General features: G+C 51.6%; 1 protein-coding gene, 3 long non-coding RNA genes and 1 other non-coding gene across 13 annotated transcripts in view; 3 read left to right on the plus strand and 2 right to left on the minus strand.

Annotated features, from left to right (window-relative positions):
- Positions 1–21,999, minus strand: part of Tnip3 (TNFAIP3 interacting protein 3) — a 72,704-nt gene that overhangs the window by 30,997 nt on the left and 19,708 nt on the right. For 8 of the 9 annotated variants that reach the window (XM_048811979.1, XM_048811974.1, XM_048811976.1 and 5 more), the window contains exon 3: positions 443–563. The exons of the other annotated variant lie outside the window; for it this stretch is intronic. In XM_048811979.1, coding sequence (XP_048667936.1) covers positions 443–563 — 121 coding nt within the window. The remainder of the gene's footprint in view (positions 1–442; positions 564–21,999) is intronic. 9 annotated transcript variants of the gene reach the window in all.
- LOC125619327 lies at positions 560–4,939 on the plus strand. Its single transcript, XR_007350809.1, has 2 exons — positions 560–910; positions 1,573–4,939. It is a non-coding gene; the product is annotated as an uncharacterized LOC125619327 (long non-coding RNA).
- LOC125619489 lies at positions 4,960–5,066 on the minus strand. Its single transcript, XR_007351043.1, has one exon. It is a non-coding gene; the product is annotated as a U6 spliceosomal RNA (small nuclear RNA).
- The window catches only part of LOC125619326, a 15,474-nt gene continuing 3,653 nt past the window's right edge, over positions 10,179–21,999 (plus strand). The window contains exons 1-3 of the long non-coding RNA XR_007350808.1: positions 10,179–10,291; positions 11,414–11,516; positions 13,901–14,021. This is a non-coding gene — a long non-coding RNA (uncharacterized LOC125619326). The remainder of the gene's footprint in view (positions 10,292–11,413; positions 11,517–13,900; positions 14,022–21,999) is intronic.
- Positions 14,968–21,281, plus strand: LOC107136730. Its single transcript, XR_001502746.2, has 2 exons — positions 14,968–18,363; positions 20,840–21,281. It is a non-coding gene; the product is annotated as an uncharacterized LOC107136730 (long non-coding RNA).

The raw sequence follows: 21,999 nt of genomic DNA on the forward strand, positions 1-21,999 counted from the left end.
ATCATGTGTTTCTAGATGGTGGTCCACAAAATTCTTAGCTCAAGCTGAGTCTTGAATTTTATTTGCTTAAACAAAGTACCACAGATGAACATCTGCAAAGAGGAAATTCAAACACCTTTGACTTTCAAGCAAAGAACAAGGAAACAAAAACAACAACAACAACAAAAGCACAAAGCAGGGCAGGAGCAGTGCGGGCTGCGGAGCCCAGCCCTGCCTCCAGGAACGCCTGCTCGTGGGGACCCCACCTCGGGTCCTGCTCCTGCCTGGAGGGGCCTCTGCCCAGGACTCTCAGCAGCAGGAAGTGACTGAAAGGGAAGCCCTGTGGTGCTCAGCACCTGGCCCTTCAGGAAGGGCTGCCTGCAGTGAACGTGGGGACTGTCCCCGCACACTCCTCCTTGAGCCAGCAGTCGGGCACGGAGATTTGTGGAGGAAGCTTTCTTACCTTTGGAGGACATGCCTTCCTGTGACTCAGCGTGGCCTCTGGGGGGACCCCTTTTGGATCAAGAGAAGCATTTCTCTCTATCAGATCCCGGATTTTATTGTCCAGCTCCATGCTCTCGCACCTGCCCCGGGGACAAGGGAAAGTCACATGTGACAAGGTCATGAAGAACTATGTAGGGCTGTGAGTTTGTGAACGCGCTGGAGGTGGCACCTGTGCCTGGTTCCTCTCCAGGGTTTAGGGGAAGCAAACTTGGGCTTAGGAAATTCATGAACTTAGGTGCATCCAAGGGCCTGAGCCTGGAATCAGACGATCTGAAGCACAGCCTGTCTCCTTACCGTCTCTGAATACCTGCGACTAACCTGAGGACAAATTCCTAAGCAATTCCAGCTGCCAAATGGAAATGCTTAGCCTAGCCCAGGAGCACCTGGGAGCGACCTGGAGGAGGACAAGTCCCACTGCCTCATCCTGGTGAGAACAGAGGGAACCCTGTCGGGCAAGAGGCCCGTCCCTGAGACCCAGCCCAGACCTTGGACTCAGGTCCATTTGCCTTCCCCTTGTACCAGGTGGGTGTGGAGGAGAGGTTTCTCACTAAAAGCACAACTCCAGGGCAACGCGTCAGTCGTGTGGGTTTGGTTCCTGTGCTTCTGCTGCCTGGCTATTTCTCTGACCCACGGCAGAGAGCACCTGCTGGAGTAGTTCCCAATCTCTCTCAAAACACAGTTCAGAGGGAAGCTGCTGGTGCAGCAGCGGCCGCTTGGTTAGGGGAGGCCCTGCAGCCAGGCTGTCAGTGCTACTGACCTCCCTTCCTTGAGCCACTGGGCATGCTAAACAGCTGGCCCCAGCCTGGCCAGCAAGGTCCTCTCCTGTGGACAGAAGGTGCCAGAATGAAGCAGGAGGGAAGGGGCAGAGCTGGGAGGTACAAGGTGTCTCCCCAATGTCCAGTTCATGACCCCCCCTAGGGGTGCTGCTCCCTGCCTGGGGCTCTGTGGACCTCCTCAGATCTCTGTAATGGATTCTCTTTCCCTCTTTTGTCATAGAGCTAGTTTTGCTTGGCTTTTTTGTAATTTAAAAAAACCCCACAACTCTAAATAAGAAGCTCAACCTCATATTCGTGCTCGCTGTTCCTGCAGGCTGTGAGATTCCTGTGCCCGTGTCCTGCATCAATCCCACCATCAATCTCTGGCTTCTGGTTCTGCCGTCAATCTTCTGTGGCCCAAACATTGTGCCTGCACAGTGTGGGGCTTGGGTGCACACTGGAGCTTTCCCAGGACCCTCTAAGGAGCACGGTGACATCCCTTTAGTAGGCTCCCCACATCCTCCAGATTCACGGATTCTCAAGTCCGCAGAACTGGGCTAGAGTGGATGTTAGGCCTTGAGGCAGCTCCTGGTGGCTTCTGACCTGGACTCACCTGCCGAGGGGTCACAATGCTCGTGGTCCCTCCCCCTCTGTGGGGAACGTGCTGCCCAGCAGTTTTAGACAGGGTCTGAAATGTGGCCGAGACAGCGGCCTGGCCCCTGCTCTCTCCGATTCCTCTCTTCCTGCTTCCAGCCAGGTGGCCCATCCTGGCTCAGGGAAGGCCCCAGCTGCCCCCAGCGCCTCAGCCTTTGCTGCTGCTTCTGTAGGACTGCTCCCACATCCTGCAGGCCCTGGCCCCGATGTCGCTCTCTCTGGAAAGGCTGCTGAGCACCTGGAGTGTCGCACCACCACGACTGCCCCGCGGCTCCATTTGCTTTCTTCTTAGACGTTGTTATGATTCTCACTTCCTATTTACTGTCCTCTTCCCCAACCCCATATATGTCTTTACTCATTGCTCTGTCCCCTGGCACCCAGTAGGGCTGCCACAGCACCTGTCATTGAGAAGAGAGACCTCAGGTGAGGTTAACTCAAAACACCCAGATGTCGAGTCCAGTCTGACCATTAGTAATGTCAGTAGAAAGTTGGCAAATAGCCTGGAGCTCGGGAGTGACCAGCTGGAGCGCAGACCAACAGGCCCCGAGCCCTGAGCACAGCTTCAGAATGGACACTGGGGCTCAGTGCATGCTGCCTGGTGGCAGCCTCGCCCTTGTCCCAACTACACGTGCTTCTCAGTATTCAGCAGAGCCACCGAGTGCGAGTGCTGCTTTTGCAAGAACAGCCTGCCCCATGTTCATCAGCTGTGGGATGCTCCTAACTGCTTTGTTGTGAGTGACAGTGAGCATGCAGGCCAGCAGTCACCCTGCCCGCTCCTTTGGGACAGGAGCAGGCAGGGTGACTGCTGGCCTGCATGCTCAGAGCTGGCCTGGCCCCTCTGTTTCCAGCATGGTTCAGCACATGGTTCATGATTCAGCCCCCGCCATAGCAGGGGGGCCCTCAAGGGAGAGGTTGGATCCTGGACTTGACACAGTGTAAGGCTCAGGGTGGTGACCACCATGTCCTTGACCTTGGCCACCACAGGGAGGAACAGTGACAGTGAGGAGGCAGAGCCCCACACGTGGTGGTAGTTGGGGTTTGGAGAGTGGTCTCAGAGTGGACCCTGTGGCAGGGGCAGGGTCTGTGGGCTCAGGAACCCCTCTGGAAACCAAGTGGAAGGGTGGGAAGACGGGAGGGCATAGCCCGGGGCCACCCTGCCCAGACTTGCACTGCTCTCCTGCCTCGTGGCACTGCCATGGCCAGCGTCATTGTCACTGAGGAGCTGCGCCACTGCCCCTGAGACAGCACGGTGATGCCACAGGCGGCCAGTTCTCCCTGAGGGTCAGACGTGGGACCTGGAGTAGCTCCCTTGGCTTCTGTGAGCCCTGCTGGCCTGGTCACCCGAGTGCCAGCCGGGAGTCAGGAAGGCTGCAGAGCCCCACAGCGCCAGCCAGGAGCCAGGCCTGGTGACGGCAACGGTGGCTCTTGGCTAAGGCTCTGCCTGGCACCCAACATTCTCCCAGAGACTCGGGGAGGCAGGGTCCACACGTCCAGCATACTGCAGGCTGCGTAGAGGGTTAAGTCAACCTGATGACGAAACGTAAAAAACCACATGGGACTACCAACTGCTCTTCTCTTGCTCACATCAGAAGTGACAACCTGTCTGGTGACCCCAAGGGGCAGCCAGGGAGGACCGGGAAGTGGCTGAGAGGTCTTCAGGTGCACGTGTAGCCCTTAACTCCGCGATTAGTTCAAAGGTCAACACTAGAGAAGTCTCCAGAGGTTGTCAAATGCTGCAGGCCTGTGAATGCCATTGTTTAGTGGGTCCTCCAAGGATTATCTGGTGACTTAAATTTCACCCAGATGTGGTAACTTGTGGAATCTCATCTGGCAGAAAAGATGATCACATCCTGAAGAAAATAATCACCCCCCACAGACACAACAGGTTGCCACATCTTGGAGCCACTTGAAGACACCCAGCCCGAGCCGAGTCCAGAGGGGAGGGAGGGGGCTCCTCCCGGCCAAGGACAGAGGCAAAGCTGGCAGGGCTTCAGTGGCCAGAGCCCCTCCCCCCACGTCCTCCACCCCCACGGCCACGCTTCCTCCGCCCACTGCCTGAGCCACGTGTATGCTTTGATCCTAGGTCCTCAGCCATGTTTTGTTTTGTTTTTAAAGAGGCAGAACAAAGCATATTTTCGAATATGAAACAAGAAAAATTGAGAGTAGGATCTTCTCTGATGGAAATATTTCCAGATGCTCAAAGACCCAGGATCACAACCAACTCCATGACCCAGAACTAAAAGGGTTGTCTAAAAGCCTAGGGGAAGTAGCAAGTTCCTGTCTTTAGTTTGTTGTTGCTATGATTTGTACTCTTAAGTATGTCTCCAGCTAGTTCAGAGAGAAACAAACTGCTCGATGAGGAGATCGTGTGTGTGTGTGTGTGTGTGTGTGTGTGTCTTAGAGGAGTGAGCTCTGGCGTTTCCTCACTTCAGTAACAGGAGACATTAACAGGGAGGTCTTGGAAGGGAGAAGAAGAAAGAGGGGTGGCTCAGAGAAGATTTAAACTGGCACTGTCCCCAGGCAAGGAATATGTCTTTAGTTTTATGTGGTTTAATGATTTAAACAAGTGTCTGGAACTTGTATTTGCACATCTGATGGGAAGCCCAGAGGCTGGACAGAGAGTCCGTGTAAGCATGGACCCTGCTCTGTCCACCTTCTTGGCCAGATTCCTGCCTATTTCCTCTGTGTCTGTGACATGCCAGGTCCCTGTACTGATGCCCCCATGCACAAGCCAAAGCCCCAGGAGGACAATGGGCACAGAGGAACCCGGCTGGCACAGGGAGGCAGTGTGCTGCAGGTGGCTGCAGGTGGCTGCAGGTGGCTGCGGGGCTCTGCCAGCTCTCAGGTCCTTGTGAGGTTGGAAATACTATGCTGACTCAGTGCCGCCTCTAGAGGGTGCTCTGTGTTCAGTGCAGGTGGAAAGGGTCTGATCCTAATGTTTTCATTTTAATTCTGAGTTCAGAAGGGTAGAGGTGCAGGAGGCTGGAGGAAGGCAGGGAGAGAATAATCATAGATAATTTAATTATTTAAAAACTTTTAATAATAAATAGTTTTTGTTTTCTTCTTTAATAATATAGACTGCTTCACAAATTCGCATTTTCTCCGTGTGCAGAGACTATGCTAAGCTTCTCTGTGTTGTTCTAATTTTAATAAATGTGCTACCAAGGAGAGCACAATTATTTATTCTTTAATAAATTCTTAAAATTTCCAATCATTGTTGAGCATAGTTGGCACATGTCTGTAATCCCAGCGACTTGGAAGGCTGAGGTAGAAGGATCACAAGTTCAAGACAAGCCTCAGCAACTTAGCAAAGACCTATGCAACTTAGCGAGACCCTGTCTAAAAATAAAAAGAGCTGGGGATGTAGCTCAGTGGTAAAGTGACCCTGGGTTCAATCCCTCGTACAAAAAAAAAAAAAAAAGCAACAATTGTTGGACACTTTCATAATAGACCTACCACTAATAGCTTCCCTCCCCTAGCCACTGTAGAGCAGTTCTCAGCAAATACAGAGCAGCCTGCACAGAAGATGAACTGGTCATGACCAATTCAGCATGTTTTGTAACCCCTGTAGCAAGATTAACATGGTCAGGTAAAATTGGCTCCCGCTCTCTCAGTGGATGGGAGGAGTGAGTTCTGGTGGACTTGGAACACGCAGTCAGGGACCAGACAAGGCACCAAGTTGCCAATTGACTAAATCAAAGGCTGGAACAGTCTGCATCCACTCCTCTCTCTTGCTGTGTTCACATGCATATGAAATAATCGAGCCTGGAGTATTTTTGTGCCAGAATTAGGACAGAGTCAACAAACTGATCAAATATGAGATAGTTTCAACATCCAAATAAACAGTGATAAGAATGCATTGTAAATCATTAAATAACATATTAATCTTTAACCTATACTCATAAAAAGTTAAACATAAAGGGAGATAAGAAATGTGTTTCTCTATATTGGAATGCCTACAGTGAATGTAGAGAAAATTACAATACTAGAAAAATCAATACTCAGCAACCATCTTTATAATAATTCAAATAAGAAATAGATGGTAAAACAAGTGACTGAAATTTTAATGAGCTTTGGGATATTTACATGACTTTATAGTATTACCCCCCAAATCCTCCATGAATAGCAAAGGAAATACTAAAGAAGGACTAAAGAATTACTTTACATGGGCAGACACCACCTTAACAAGTGACCAAGGTCAAAACCACCTGCCATGAGAAGAATCCAGACTGTAACTGTGTGGTGAGACGCAGCGAACCCCGAAGCTCACGTCTGTAGTCTTTCTGCTCAGACCAAGACCTGACTCTAATAATGCGGAATGGCCAGCCAGCCCAGAGCGAACTGAGAGACATCTCAGAGTGTCAGGCCTGAGACCTTCCACAGGGTCAGCCCACGGATGTCAAAGAGACTGCGGATGTATGACCCTGGACAGGGTCCCTTTCCCAGTCCTGTTGGAATGGAAGACTGTTCACAGGATAATTGGCAGAACTTGAATGGGGCTTGGGACTTAGGTGGTAGAAACATGTCCACGTTCATCCTCTGATGTCCACGATTATTTTGTGGCTAGAAGATGATCTTGTTTGTAGAAAAAAAAAAACACACACAAAATCACCCTGTAGTATCCCACTTCCAAATGACCAAGGAATGGTCTTCTTGTAAATTTCTTAAAATTTTCTGATAAGTATGAAGTCATTTTAAAGGTGAAATTGACATTATTGTCTTAAAGAATACTAAACTTTAAAAGTAAGGTCTGAGTTGGTACTCAAATTATCTCTGCTCCCCGGAGGAATCATCTTACAGAATGAAGTCAGCATTGCACTATGATCATGCCGAGGACCTGGGATGCAGCCCACGATCCTCCTTGGATTTGTGGGGTCACTGCAAGCAAAGCCACCATGATGGTTCAGTGTTTTCCCCCTTAAAACATTGTGTGAACCAAATCACTTCAGTGGTGTTTTCCAGACCAAAGAGTCCATAAAGTGAAATGAAATATTCCCTCCTTAATGTTTAAAGTCTGATTGTAACAGATACAAAATAAACAAACAACACAGAGCCTGCCTGTCTTTCCCGCTGCCCTTGGTCAGCGGGCACCTCACCCCCAGGGCTGTGCATCACAAGCCAGAGGCTCAGACAGAATCCCCCGACTAGAGAAGATGGCCACACAGCAGGGGAAACATTGCTGTTCTCATGTAATTGAACGAATATTTCTTTCAGCCCTCTTTTTAGTAAGGAGCATTAGCCTTCAAAATCAACTACCCACATCATCTTGATTTCAAATGAGATTCCAAATGAAGGAAATATGCGTAAAATGCTCATAAATGTTTTTTCCTTAAATAAGCACTTTATGTTTAACTGTAATGCTGCAGGCCTTGGCTGTCAAATCACATCACATGGCTTAAGTGGACTTTTACCACAGCTTTATCTTTGGGTGTAAAAGCTGTCAAAGGAACTAGGGGCCTTCTCCACCTTGTTCTGAGGATACAGTGATCATTCACTCCTAAGTGAAGGTCAAAAACAATGACTTCGCTTTATTATGTAACATGCGACCATTGACTTCATATGGGAATTACCCGAGGTCATGACTGTACCAGAAACCAGCCAAGTGAAACAGTCATTTGGGAGGAAATTGCCTCTTGCTTGTCATCTCTCTTCTTCACAGGTTTGGCATGAAAGCAACTCTACCATTTTAGAAATGCAGCTACAGGGAAAAGGTCAATTCCCAAACCTGGGCCTGTTGGGACCCTGGGGTCAACCAAGGGGTGACCACTGAGGCACCTGCATCTCAGAGAACTTCTGCTGGGTGGGACAGCCCCCGGGTAAAGGCAGGGACCGGCAGATGGAGAAGAGGCATTGGTGACAGGATCACAGCCCCCTGCTGCAGAGTGGCCTGCACCTCACCTGGCCCGCCCTCCTCCAGATGCAGGCAGTCAGCCCCTGGATGGCTGAGGACTCTTGATGCCAGGAACAGAGCCAGGCTCTGCCCTTGAGAGTCTACCTGCCTCGCCTGCCTCCATCTGCGGAAGCCCTGTGCGGTGGGAATGTCCCTGCATTACAGTGAAGCAGTCGGAGACGCCTGCCCGGGTGAGCTGGTCCCACTGCCCCCAGGGGACCTCTCCCAGAAGTAGCTGGACATGGCCCCACACCATGGGGGATAGATTTGGTACCTAAAAGTAATGCTGTGATAAAAACCCTTTTTAAGTTCACATTTTTAGTTCACTGAAGGCCAAGAATTAGGACAGATGGACTGTGGAACTGGCCCGGGCAGGTCTTTTAATGGATAGCACCTTTCCTAAAACAAACATGGATCAAAAACAGTGAGGAAGGCCAAGGAGATGTTCGATATTTGGACCTGGAGGGAGAACAGTCAGCATCTGGGACAGGAAGTCATGTGGCCAACTGTGTAGCAGAGATCGTGACAACTACATTTGGAATTCCAGTGAGGTCTGCAAAGCCCAGACCCCGTCACACTCACTTTTCAGTGGAATCATTAATTACCCAAAATACATGTTTTGAAGTTGAAAAAGTTAGTAAGTCCTAAAAAATACATATTCATATTTAACCTAAGTATGAATATCCAGAAAAAGCCTCCATGAAAGCTAAACTAGTAAATAGGAAAACAAGTACTTTCATTGATTGTATAGTGATGATCTTGTAATCATTGTCCTAATAATAAGATCTCGTTGTAGAAAGTTTAAAATCACGGTAGATTCGACCTTACTTTCCATATGTACCTGTGCCTTCAAAGACGGGCTGGGGGCAGGTAAGGCTCTGTCTTCTTTTCCTTATTGGCACACGCAGGCCCTGCAGCTTCTCTTTCTGTAAGTGAGGTGGCTCCTGTTCCACCAGGCAAAGAGCTCAGTAAAGCATCGAGCCCAACCGAGCCACCTCCGCTGGAGGTGTGAGGCCAAGACCCGTGTGCTCAGGGCACCGACGTGGGCTAAAGCACCATGGGGCAGCCCCGCTGCTTGTCCCTGCGGCCTGAGACCCACAGGCTGTGGAGGGACTCGGTTTTCAGCTTTGATGCTCGAGATTGAGGGCGTCCCACCCCAGAGCTCCTGGAGAGAGCGGGGCCAGCTCAGGTGTGCACAGGCCTGTGGAAAGCCACTGGAGAGCTGGACACAGGCAGACGTGCACGGACCGAGGACTCTGAAGGAATTCAGGCAAAATGTAGAAATCCTGCCCCAAACAGGTTAGCTACTGTGAGGGAGACGTGAGGAGGGCTGGTGGCCGTCCTGCAGAGGAGGAGAGCCCTAGGAAGAGGCCCAGGGCCTTCTCGGGTGCCAAGGACCCACCAGCAGGAAAGTCGTCCTCGTTGTGCCAGGAAGAGTCTCTCTGGGGCCAATGTCTAGGGTCTCTGTGGACCCCGGTTAGGAGAGGTTTCATGCAGGCTTCTGTCGGTTACCCGAGGGATAAAGGAAGCAGTGACAGGTTGGAGCCATACAAACCAAAAGGCCAAAGCAAGGAGAATAAACCACACAGACATCGCACAAGCACAGGGGCCCGGGTAGAGGGAAGCACAGGACCTTCATTCGGAAGAAAAGCAACCAAGACGTGGGCTTGGCGTGCAGAGAATGAACCTGCTGGGGAGGGGAGGCTTGTGCGCCACAGAGCAAGTTGTTCTGCTCTGGTTTTGCTTTGTTATTTTTTTTTAATGCCTGGATCTTTTTCATTCATTCTGCAAATGATTATTCAGTGCTGTTTATGGCCCAGACACTTTTCTTGGTGGTTGACATGTTAATGAACAAAACAGGAAAAAACAGAACCCACCCAAGTCTCATTCCAAGGTTTCTCTTAAAAACAACACAAACTGCCCCTGTACCTGCATCTGGAGTCAAGTTCGTTGATAACCATGGCTTTGAACATCCAGTGAAGGCCGATGGACTGATCAAGAAGATTGATTAAGGCACTTTTTAAAGACCACATCAGGGCTGGGGATGTGGCTCAAGCGGTAACGCGCTTGCCTGGCATGCGCGGGGCGCTGGGTTTGATCCTCAGCACCACATAAAAATAAAGATGTTGTGTCCACAGAAAACTAAAAAATATAAAATAAATATTTAAAAATTCTCTCTCTCTCTTAAAAAAAAAATAAATAAAAAATAAAGTACCACATCAGCTGGACATCTGTAAGTGGGTTAAGGACAGCGCTGACCCAGGAAGGTGCTGGCAGAGCCAGCCATCCTCCTCCCAAAGGCCACTCCCAGCCAAAGCCTGCAGGAGTCTGGGACACTGGCCATCAAATAGTCACACGGCTCCAAGGCATCAAAGTTTTCTAATAAACATGACGCACCGAGGAGGGCAATAAGAGAGTGTGCCTAACCCGCGAGCCCTTTAGAGAGACGTGTCTGTGGGTGGCAGAAAGAGCAGTTTTCAGTCCCCACAAGAGAAGCCAGCTTGGGTGGGTAGGTCTCCCTTTTCTACCACTTGCTGGCCAGGGTGGATGCTGGGGCATCCAGGACACCAGAGCTCTGAGCAGGGGTCAAGGGATGGGACAGGAGTGACAGGGTGACCACGGGGGAGGAGTGCAGCCTGAGACCAGCAGAGGCCTGAGATGAAGCAGGGAGCTGACTGACCTTGATCTCCCTGACCCCCTCGTTCAGCTGGGACTGATGGGGCTCCAGGCTGCGATGGCTGGAGAAGAGAGCCCCAGAGGGGAGACAGCGGTCCCCTCCGCCCCACTGCACGCTGCGGGGACAGCAGGCCTCTGCTCCTGGCTAAGAAAGGGAGTGAATGGCAGGAGCACCCTAAAGGGGGCTTTTCAGGGGAGCCTCTGGGAACTGAGGGGCTGCTGCAGAAGAGCATCTGGCCCAGCTGGGGCCTCGCATGGGGCTGCACACCTGAGGGAGAGCCACTTGTCCTCAACGTCCCGGAACTGTGCCCTCTGAGGACCACGGTCAGAGGTCAGCCGACGGCGCTGGGCGGCTTTGGCATTCCTTCCCTTTGTAGGCCAAGACAGTACCGTCACTTCACTTGTACCCTTACTCCCCCAAAAGGACAGACACTAAGGAAGGTCGGTTTGCCTTTGTCCCACATGGACGGGCCAAGCCAACCACGCTGGTGCTGAGCCGCGGCTTCCCCAGAACAGGGCAGAGGGATTGTACAAGGAAGACACCTCACACAGCACAGTTCCTTTTGCTTAATCTTGAATCAAGACGAGGAGCATTTACAGCCCAAGATTCCTCACCCACTGCAGCAGGCCTCCCGCCGCTCAGAACTGAACCTGTCGGGATGCACCAGACGGGCTTCCGCGGTTCTCAGGCAGGGCCATCCTCCTCACACGCCTGCAGTGGGCAGCGCTGGCTGGCTGGCAGCCCCTGGTGCAGGCTGGGCACCCATGCCCCAGCCAGCAGGCTGCATGGTGCTGGTGGAAGGCACCAGGGAGCCCTCTGGGAAAACAGCCTTTGCTGCAGTGGCACCATCCCGCTAGCAGGGAGCTGCCCGACTCTCATGGATCGGGGGCGGGCGCCAGCGAGAGGCCCCCTGCTCCCCTTTCCAGGACCCATCATTGTCTTAATATCTCACAGCTCTTTGGGGTCACCCGTGAACTTCCAGCTGGCCACGTGAATCCTCCACTCGGGTTCTGAGAAGACAGCCAACGAAGTGGAGTGGAAAACATCATGGGTGGAGGTGAGTGAGCCCAGAGGAGTCAGAGGAACCCCGCTCTGGGGGCAAGTAAAGGTCACTTTGGGCAAGAGACATGAGTGTTAGTAAAAGTGGAAGTGTGTGCGGGCCAGCGTGTGGGAGAGAAGGTCAGGGGAAACTTGGTGGCTGCAGGAACCTCAGGCTCATTTATGAATGGACCCTCATGACCAGCCGGGAGTGGGGGCAGGAAAGTGCTAGGTGTCGGGGGAGTCCAGAGACGTGCCCATCAGACGTTCCACGGAGGGAGTGGCAGGGGCCTCACTGAAGCTTCATTCAGAGCTTGGGAGGTGACAGGGACTCAACGCAGAAACCAGGCAGCCCTCCCACACAGACAGCAGGGGCCGTGGCCAGCATCAGACAGAGCAGTGGGCTCCAGAGGGGACATCTGGTATTGGGCTCTGCTTGTCTCAAGTGTTGGAAATCAGTGTCTAAGCGTTATGTGTGTGCCTCAAAGACCCCAAATTCCAAAATTAAAAAAATGGGGTTTCTAGGAAGAGCACACGGCCGGCTCCTGGACGTGACCATCACGGTGCTGCCCAAGTGGACATAGTGTGAGGACCTCATGCCCCTGTGGGTTCTCCCGACCTGTGCTGTCGGCAAAGAGCCCTGGGGCCTCTGGACTCCCAGCTGGAGAGTGCGAGGCACTGTCACTGAGACGGGAGGCCCAGGGAGGGGGAGTGGGGACAACCGCAGGAGCAGTGTGTGTGTGTGTGTGTGTGTGTGTGTTATTGTTGTTGTCTAGCACCTTAACACAATAAGGAAGCCGCCTACCCTGACCCTCACGTCAGGTAAACTTACTCCTCCACCACAAACTGGTCACACTACCAAGAGCAACGCACAGATTCAGTGCAACCCATCAAGGTACCAAAGATGTGCACACAACTGAAAAAACAGCCCTGAAATTCATGTGGGAGAATAAGAGACCCCAAACAGTCAAGCAGCCGGAGTAACAAAACAGCGTGGAACTGGCGTTCAACCAGACGTGAAGACCAGCAGAACAGAACAGAAGGCACAGAGACAGACCCGTATACCAACAGCCGTCTGACACTTGACCAAGGTGCCAAATGTAGTGTTGTGACTTCCTGAAACACTCCTTTCTTTGAAAGTGTTGAAATGTACATGTGGACATATCCTGTGGTTTCTCCAGCGTCTGGACTGTCTCATTTTGTATGTACAAGCATTGCTCTTGCCTTCTGCATCCAAAAGAGAAATCTAACTCGGGTCTGCAGAGGACAGAGTGCTGGTCAGCTGGAGGAAGGCCCCCTCCTTGGGCCGTGGATGGACCCTGGGCTTGCTCCTTCTGCTCTGTTTGATGCTTGTTTGTGGCTGTTGTTAACAGCTGGCCATGGAAGAAGGAAGATGAAGGGATCTGACGGCCCAGGAAATAATCGTTCACAAGTGCAGAGACAAACAGCCCAGTTCTGTGGAAACCATGACTAGGGACGCACTTCCCCTCGGACACAGGGAGCCATGGAGCGTGGGCAGGGGACAGCAGAATGGCCGCATCCCACGGAGCCACTCACCAGGGAGTGGGGGCGGCCGGGGTTCTGTCACAGGTGGGCACACCAATGCCACCGATGCGTGACTCACACTGGCGCCGTGTCAGTGACGAGGCTCCTAGCCCTTGGCGGTGCTGTGTCTTCCAGTCTCCCGTGTTCCCTCGGCTGGCGATTTAAGGTGCTCCGTTTAAGTGTTCCGACACCCAGTCAGGGTGCTGTGAGTGAGGGCACAGCAGCAGCCAGCTGCAGGCGTAGGCACAGGTGGCCACGGGAAGCAGGGGCCGTCTAGGCCAGGAGGCCACGCTGGGTGTGCAGCCATGAAGACACCCTGGACCTTGGCCCCTGGTTCCTAGCACAGAGCTCCCCATGCCTTGGAATTCCTGAGGGGTAGAGCTGTCCCTTTGTCATCTGTACAACCACACCTAAGGTCATGGTAATGGGTGACTAGAAAGACCAGAGCTCTGAGGAGGGAGAGCCAGCCCTGGCCCATACCCTCAGGAATTCTCGTAGACCCGGAGGGTGCCAGCAGAGCCCCCGGTGCATGGAGCTGAGTGTGTGGAGGACCACTGAGTGCCAGTGTCCCCCCACCCTCCTGTGCACCCCCTTCCTCTGGCTGTGTCCCAGTTGGTCCTCTACAAAGAGACAGTGCATGGCAGGGTTTCCTGCATTAGGCAGGTTGTTCTAGCACATTCCCAGGCCCCGGGCGGGAGCCGAGGGAGCCCAGGTGCACAGGCAGTTGGTCAGGAGCCGGGTGGTCCCTTGGCCTGCAGCTGGTATCTCAGTGGGGCACCCTGTGGGTCTGAGCCTGCCCCGTGGGGTGTAAACTCACTCCTGACAGTGTGAGAGCTAAGCTGAGCCTTTGACTTCCAGCTGACAGTGGAGAGCTATCGGGGAACCCACGCATCTGTCATCAGGAGGAAGATGCCCGCGCGTGATCAGCAGGCAGCCCTGCATGTGGGAGGGCCGGTGAGCCCGGAGGACAGAGCTCCAGGTGAGCCTCGCCACTCAGGCCAGCAAAGCCATGACCAGAGGCGCACACTGCAGCCTAAATGACCACAGAAGATTCAAGGCCCCCCGCCCTGACTCCTGGAGGGAGATAAATATCAATTATATACTCTTATTACATAATTTATATTCACCTATCCAACAAATATCTATTGAAGTTTACTATGGACCAAGGACTGTTCTAGGTGATTTTTATGTTATATTTCTTATAAAAAAAAGAAGTCAGGAGCACATTTTGGGGTAACATGTACAGTGATACCTACTTCTACATGACTTCTAAGAGAAAATTATTGAAATTTGGGCATTTTTAGGGGAACATTTCATACACAGCATTTTAAACATCCATGTGGTAGCTGAGCACTTACCACATGTCAGGGGGTCTGTATGCATCTCCTTATCTAATCCTAACAACTATTTTTATCCCTAACCAAAGGATGAAAAATGAAGTTTTAGAAGTATTAAGTGACTTACAAAGTATGCTTTGACCTAGGTGGTCTGACTCAAGGAACCCCTCTTAGCCCCTGCATGACTTAGGGGGGCGGGTCCTGGGCAGAGTGGAGGCCCACTTCCCTGGAATAAATGAGAACTTGAGCTACCAGGTATGGAAAGGCAGGTGTCAGTGTCCCAAGCCACCCAAGAACAGGGACTTCACCGTCTGCTAATGAACCACTGAACAACGAAGGAAGGAAAGACCTCCGCTACAGAGAGATGGAATCAGTCCTGCACTGGAGCCCTTCTTCATCGTCTTGAGTTAAACTTGGTGGGGACCCTGTCCCTGACGGGAGGTACTCTTGTTCTTCTGGGGATACCTGCCAATGTACTGTGTGGACTCAGAGACAGTAACAGATGGCCAAACCAGCCTCCGGCAAGCACCTCCCGTGTCCTTACGCACCAACAGGAAGAGCAGGTAAGTCCTTACTAGACGCCTTAGGAGTCCCCTTCTGTCTGGGCCACCATGAGGAAACACCAGAGACTGGGTGGTCCACACCAGGAGGTGGCTCCTTGCTGATTCCCAGAGTGGGGTGCCGGCGGGTAGCTTTCTGAAGCCTCTCCTCTTGGTCTGCAGACATCTGCCATCCTGCCCCGTGCTGGAGGGAGGGCAGCAGGCCCCTGGGCCTCCCTAGCTCCACACGCAGCCCCTGGGGCTAGAAGTCCCACATATGAATTAGGGTGGCACAATTCAGGCCATAGAAATAGGAGACACAACACTTCCGATTTTAATCCCGAACCAACAGGGCCAGATTCGTAAAGTGTGCTCCAGCCGCATCTGCTGAGGATGCAGTTAAGAGGAGTGGACGGCGGCCTAGAGGTGAGGAGCAGGAAGGCCTCTCCAGAGAGGGGAGGGCTCTGCATCCTGGAGGCAGGCCAGCGGGAGGGTCAACACTGGTCCTCATGTCCCGCGACAGCACGGCTTCCTTCAGGGTGATCTGAGGTCAGCCACGCATTGATCACAGATGCTGTGGGCAGTTCTTCATCTCTCAGCTTTTGTGTTCATTTGCAAATATCCATAATACAAAAGTTTTTATGAAGAATAAACTAAATATTGGGGGGAGTGGGAAAGCCCCATTCTGAGGGGGAGATGGTCAGAACACCTCTGGGAACTGGCTCCAAGAACCAAGTCTGGGGACACAAGGCTACTGTGTCCCCAAGAACTGTGGAGAGCCCAGGACAGGGCCCTGCTCTCGGGATGATGACAGGGACACTAAGGGTAAATGAGACTCCTGTGTCAGGGCAAAGGACTTCACAGCTCAGAGAATCCATGTTTGTGGACAAGCTGGGGTGACTAGTCACACCACAGTCCCACAGCGAGGCACAAAGAGAGCCAGAGAGCCAGGTACTTGCAGTGTCCTGGGTGGCCCACAGGAGAGGAGCTCCTACCCAGGGGAGTGAACCTGTCTACTCAAGGGCACAGGGACCCGGTCTTCCAAGTGTCAGCCACTGTGCCCTGAAGTACAGAAGCAGGGATCACTTCTTCTTTAAAGATGCTGGTTTATAAATACCTTTAAAGACAGTTCAGAGCAAAGATAGCCAGTACCTGTGCTCGGAAGACGGACACAAGTGCAAGAGACCAGAGAACTGTCTTACTGGCACCTGTGGAGGAGTGAGCATGGGGAGGGAGACAGCCCCGGGGAGCCTTGGTGGGTAAGTTCAGAAGAAAGCCAGCTGTAGATGGAGCCTTCCAGAAACAGACGCAGAGGAACATCAACCTCAAAATAACCACTGCCAAAGAAACAGCATTCATCTCTGCCTGCAGAGGAAGATGCTCTCAAACTGAGAAACTCACAAGACACCCTCTTCAAACCCACACAGAAACAGCATCTCCACCCAGGAAAACGTGATACCTCAAATCATTATAAATGACATGAAAAACAACTATGAGAAGACATGATAGATAAGAATCAAGATTTCAGTGAATGAAAAATATTCTCTAAGACATCAAACATGAAGCAAAAGAAAGCTACAGTGAAACTGTCACTCCTGAGCAGTCATGGTCTCCAGATAAGCACTAAACATAAAGGAGCCTCTCAAATCATCAAAAAGCAAAAAGCAAAACTCCAAGTGAATTATGCAAAAGCAACAAAATAAAAAAATGGACCAGTGGGAATATATAAATCTGAAACTCGACTGTACAGCAATGAAACAAACAGCACAGTAAAGAGACAACCTACAGAACAGGAGGAAATGTTTGCAAACTTACATCTGGAAAGGAGTTAACACCCCAAATATATAAAGAACTCAAACAACTTAATAGCAGGAAAACAGTTAACCCCATTAAAACATGTTGGCCGAGACCTGAACAGACATTGCTTAAAAGAAGACATACAAATAAATGGCCATCAGGTAAATAAGAAAAAAAGGGGGCTTGACCTCACCAGCCTTCAGGGAAATGCAAATCAAAACCCTAGGAGAAACCACCTTCCTTAAGAGAATGGCTGCTACTACCCAAGACCCAAAGCAGCAGATAGGAACCTTCCTCTGTTGGCGGGTGAGAATCAGCACAGCTAGAAGTCAGCTCAGAGCCGCCTCCGGAAGCTGAAAGTGGAGGGGTCTCCTGATTCAGCTACACAGCAGGGACCTCAGGGTACACATCAGCATGCCAAAGAGACTCCCGGGCTCCCATGTTGTCCTGGCATAGCACACGGCAGCCCAGCATAGAGCCCACCACGGGCTCACCATGGACGTGTGGCCAATGGACATGGGGCCCCCCACAGCAGGGAACACACCTCGGCCACGAGGGATGAACCCTGCTTAAGCCAAGAGTGTAAACGGGTGTAACTCGACTACTTGACAGGCAAGATTTCATGGCGGTTTCAAAGCAAACCCCGGATCTGTCAAGAACGAAAGGGACACCCCAACAAACTTATTCAGACAAGCTAAACATCGGACTGGGCTGAGGCACTCCCAACAAACGCCAAGAAGAAGCAGGGCCAGGCCGGTACGGCAGAACCCAGGTGCGCACACTCAGTGAGACAGGCGAACCCCGAAGCTAACTGGAAACGACACCCTGATGAGTCACCATGTCCGGGGCCAGGAACTCCGAGGCCTCAGAAAACACTGAGTCAGAAAACACACACTTAGTTTCGATTACAAAATAAGTCTTAAATTTCACCTTGCTCCGCTGTTTCCGTAATAAGCAGGTAACATATCAAGAAGGAATGCAGAGCCTGTGGATTCACTCTTTTTTCTTGATGCTCTTTTAAAACTCCAAGAAATGAATGTTGTAGACCATTCTTAACCCACCAGGGCAAAGAGGGTTGGAGAGGAGACGGCAGTGGAGGAGACTTTTTAAACCAGCCTTTAGAAGAAGAAAAGCAGAAGTGCAATTGACTTGGTGAAGCAGAGGAAGTTAAACCGAGCTTAGAGAACCGCCGGGCAGGAAGGACAGGTGGCCCTGAAAGTCTGAGAGGGAGCCGCTGAGCCTCCTGGGCTGGGGTCTGCCCAGCCCACCAACATGCCCCGGCTCACCCAACCCAGGAAAACACAGAATCAAAGGTGGGAGCACGTTGCCCTGCGCAGACAGAGGGCTGTCCATGTCTGGGAAAGGAAGTGCAGTCAAGCACCAGCCACCGAGCTGGAGAGTCTCCGAGAGCTGAGGTCTCGGAGCAGAAGGAAAGAGGAGCCAAGGTGCAGACCGTCAGGCTCCAATTCTGGAGCATCGACCTCCTGAGACCTCCTCTCACGTGACCCCACAGCCAGGTGTGGCCAGACGCTGAGCCTGTCGGGAAGCAGAAACAGACAGGGCCCCGGGGGAGGACTGGCTGGGAGCAGGGGCCGCACAGACTGTACGCAGCCAGCTGCACTGGCCAGCTGGGCTCCTCCCGTTTGTTGTAAGTACCCATGGTCAGTCCTGTGTCTCCAGGACCAGAAACTGCAGAAACAGAACAGCCAAAGATCAGACGTTCTGAGATGGTCAAGAAAGTTCTAGGCAAACAAAGCTACAGTGCAGGCCACAGGGTAAGAAGCCAGGCCAGAGAGGGCAGAGCCGGACCCAGAAAGTGAGGCTGTTAGGAAAAAAGTGACTGTTGAGATGGGACGGGCCAGACAATTCCACAGACAGCGCATTTGATGTGGTGACACAGCACCCAGGAAGCAGTGACTGGAGTCACGACTTTCACCTTCAGAGGGAGAAACATTCACTGCTAGGAAGAGGTCTGACCAGAGGAAGTTCTGCACTCAACAGTGAGTGATGTTGGAGCGATGGTCCTCCCCAGAGGGAGGAAGCCTGGTGCTCCGCCCTGCTGGGAAAGGCAGGGACCTGCATCTGGAAAGCCTCCAGCTTTCAATACGTCCACCAAGAGGAAGCTTTAGGATTTACCCCAAGGAACCAAATGTACACGGGCCCAAAGATGTAATGTGGGCACGTTTGTTGTCGTATCAGAATAGTAAGAGTAATAGTAAGGGAATGCAACCTGAGACTGCTAGACGACTGAATACCATACAATATTTACTTAAGAAAATATTCACAATGCTCCTACTTCTAAAAACTGCTTAAAAATGGGACTACTGTATTATTTTTAAAGACAACAGAAAGAGAGACAGAGACCCGAAAAACTCTCTCAGTAATATTGAGAGGTAGGATTAAACTGGAGTTGTATTTTCTTTTTTCTTGTCTACTTGGCAAACCCCAAAGCCTTCTGTATATATGCACTAGCTCTCAAAGCTGCCACAAACAGAAGGAACAGACCCTTCTAAATCCATAATTAGAAAATAAAAACTGAGAGGGAGCCGCTGAGCCTCCTGGGCTGGGGTCTGCCCAGCCCACCAACATGCCCATAATTAGAAAATAAAAACTACGTTCAAGAGAGAAAGGCAAGAGGATAGGAAGATGGCAAGGTCCCGGGGTAATCTGGGATGGTGGGAGCAGCGCTCTGCATAACCTAGGGCCCAGCACAGGTGAGTGGCCACTCACCTGTCCTCCCAGCCAGTATCTTGACCAACTTGCCACTCCCTGTGGTTCCTACCAGAGCAGCCGCCTGACCCACAGGTCAGACATGGAAGCAAGCGTGAGCCACCTTCTGAGGTTTGTTTTCTTAGCTTGCAACCTCCTGTAGATCTAGACCTAAGTGTGCAAGGGCTTTCCCAGCTCTGTGGAACCGGGCACCACTGGGAGGGTCACACTCAGGGTCACCACAGGGTGGGACCGAGGGTGGACACCCATCCGTGTTTTGTTGCTGATGTGCATATTCAACGTCCTGTCTGTGATCAGGGCTCAGCCAACTGCTGGGCCAGAAAATAATGACATCGTGACACAGCACAGAGAAAAGGACATGAAGGAAGGAAACCACCAAGTGGTCTGAACCTTAAAATGAATTTTATTTTGTGTTTTAATCTGCTAGCATTCTCTATGACAATTTAAAATACCAATCTGGTGATGAAAGGGAAGAAAGGAACCTTCAGTAAGAACAAGGCACATGACCGGGTCTGGAGGAGGGAGAGTCTCCAGCAGAAATATTTCCCAGATGTGACGTGGAAAGAGCTGCCGTCATGCAGCTGGCTTGGAAAATGGGGCGATGCGGGTTTAAGAAATTACAGTCCTTTCTAACAAAGCAGAATATTCAGAATATGGGGCAATGAGTAGAGTCTTATGTTCATGTAGAAAAAACTAAAAAGTGATGCGAATTCCTACAAGTGAGGAATGAAAATGTATTTCAAACAGACTCCCAACATGCCCACCTCCTCCCTGAGAGCCCACATCTGAGCAGACACACATGCTGAAGGCACACGCGAGTTAGACCGCACATCCAGGGGAAGCCAGCAGACACGAAGAGCCCAGGTCACCGAGATTACATTCGAAATTTCGATTTATGTGAAGGAGTAAAAGAGAAAAGATCCCCACCAAAAGCAGATTGGATTTCCCAAACTCGCATGTCCCCGCTCTTTGCTCTGTTGGTGTATTCGGGTGACTTCCTGTCAGAGAGGCTAAGGGAGCTCTGAGCTTGGTGTTTCCACGGTGCCCTGGAGGTGGGAATTTCGCCCTGACGACTGGAATTCTGCAAAGGCAGCCTCTTCCACCTGGTAGTCGGCTCTGCACCTTCTCAAGCCACAGAAGCTGAGCCTGGCCCCAAGGCAGCATGTGGGTGACGGCCAAGCTCACCCAGGCTGGGGAGAGCATCAGCACTCCCCGGGGCCTTCTGCAGAAGGGAAGCCTCATGCCAGCTACACCCACAGCGACCCCAGCTGCATGCCCCCCAGGAAGCCCACAGTCCAGCCTGCAGGTGCAGCAAGTGACCACAGGGACAGCAGTGGTCTCTCCAGGTAGGTGGCAAGTCCTGGGGAAATTCTGATTGGTGCTCTTTTCTACAGTGACCCCCAAATGCCGCCTGGGCCAGACACAAGCTCTACCAGTGATGTGGCTCTGCACCCCAGAGCTGGACACACGCGGGTTGTTAAAGATGGGAACACAAGGATCTCCACAGGGCCCTGACCTGCTGGGGCCTTGTGTGGAAGCTGAGCCTCAGATGGTGCCCTGGTGCCATCTGCCTGAGAGTGACTGCCACCTGGAAGCAGGGGTTCCCCATGCCCTTGTTGTGGATCTCTGCATCAGTCACCCACAGAAAGATCATTTCCCTTCACACGCTGCACGTGGACACAGCTGAGAGGCTACTTTCTTAGTGTGGAAAGAGAAGGAGTTTAGTTAGACTGACCTCCAGAAGCCCAATGTGACTTTACTAATTTGAAGAAGTACTTTCTGAAAAAGTGACAAATTTTAATTGCAAGCAAATAAATTAGTAAATTTCATGAAAAATCAGGCTAATCTATGTGTCATTAACTAGATTTATTCAGCTCTTTAAAATAGATTTCTTTTTGACCAAACACCAATAAAATTATTTTCTCTGTGACGTAGGCAGGAACTATGTACAAGGCCCCTTACTCTGCCTTTCGGGGACAGTTTAATTCCTGGTCAGGTAAGATGGGGATTAACCATAAAGAGGGCCAAAGAAGTGTAAAACTGCTGGTGATATCAATAAAGAGTCCAGTGTCACTGTCACTTACCACATGAACCTCTGCCTGTCACCCCATAAATGTCCTCACACTTCTTTTCCATTCATGAGCAAAAAAAAAAAAAAAAAAAAAGGAGTTTCCAGGGACTTTGAATAGGCAGCAGCTGCCTGGCTGCTGGTTGCTGCACCTGGGAGGGAGTGTGCTGTCCCGGGAGCAGAACGCCCTGCTGTGAAGGTGTGAATGTGATGACAATGTGCTCCTCCTGGTTCTGAAACCCAGGGTGCTCCGCCAGAGGCCGGGAACAGCCAGACCAATGGTGGGTGTCCCTATGCTGGGCCCTGGGGGGAGGACTGGAGGGGGAGCAGGTGTGAGCCAGGTGAAGGGCGCCTAGAGGCAGACATTCCATCCCTACAGCTGAAGCACCACTCCACCCTCAGTGAGGGCTTGAGGACATGGGGGGAGGACAGAGCAGCCCCCGCCCTGTGGAAACAGCGCCTGCCTCCTCCCCCCTCCTCCCCCTC

The sequence above is a fragment of the Marmota marmota genome, unplaced genomic scaffold, assembly GCF_001458135.2.
Source record: "Marmota marmota marmota unplaced genomic scaffold, marMar, whole genome shotgun sequence".
NCBI lineage: Eukaryota > Metazoa > Chordata > Mammalia > Rodentia > Sciuridae > Marmota > Marmota marmota.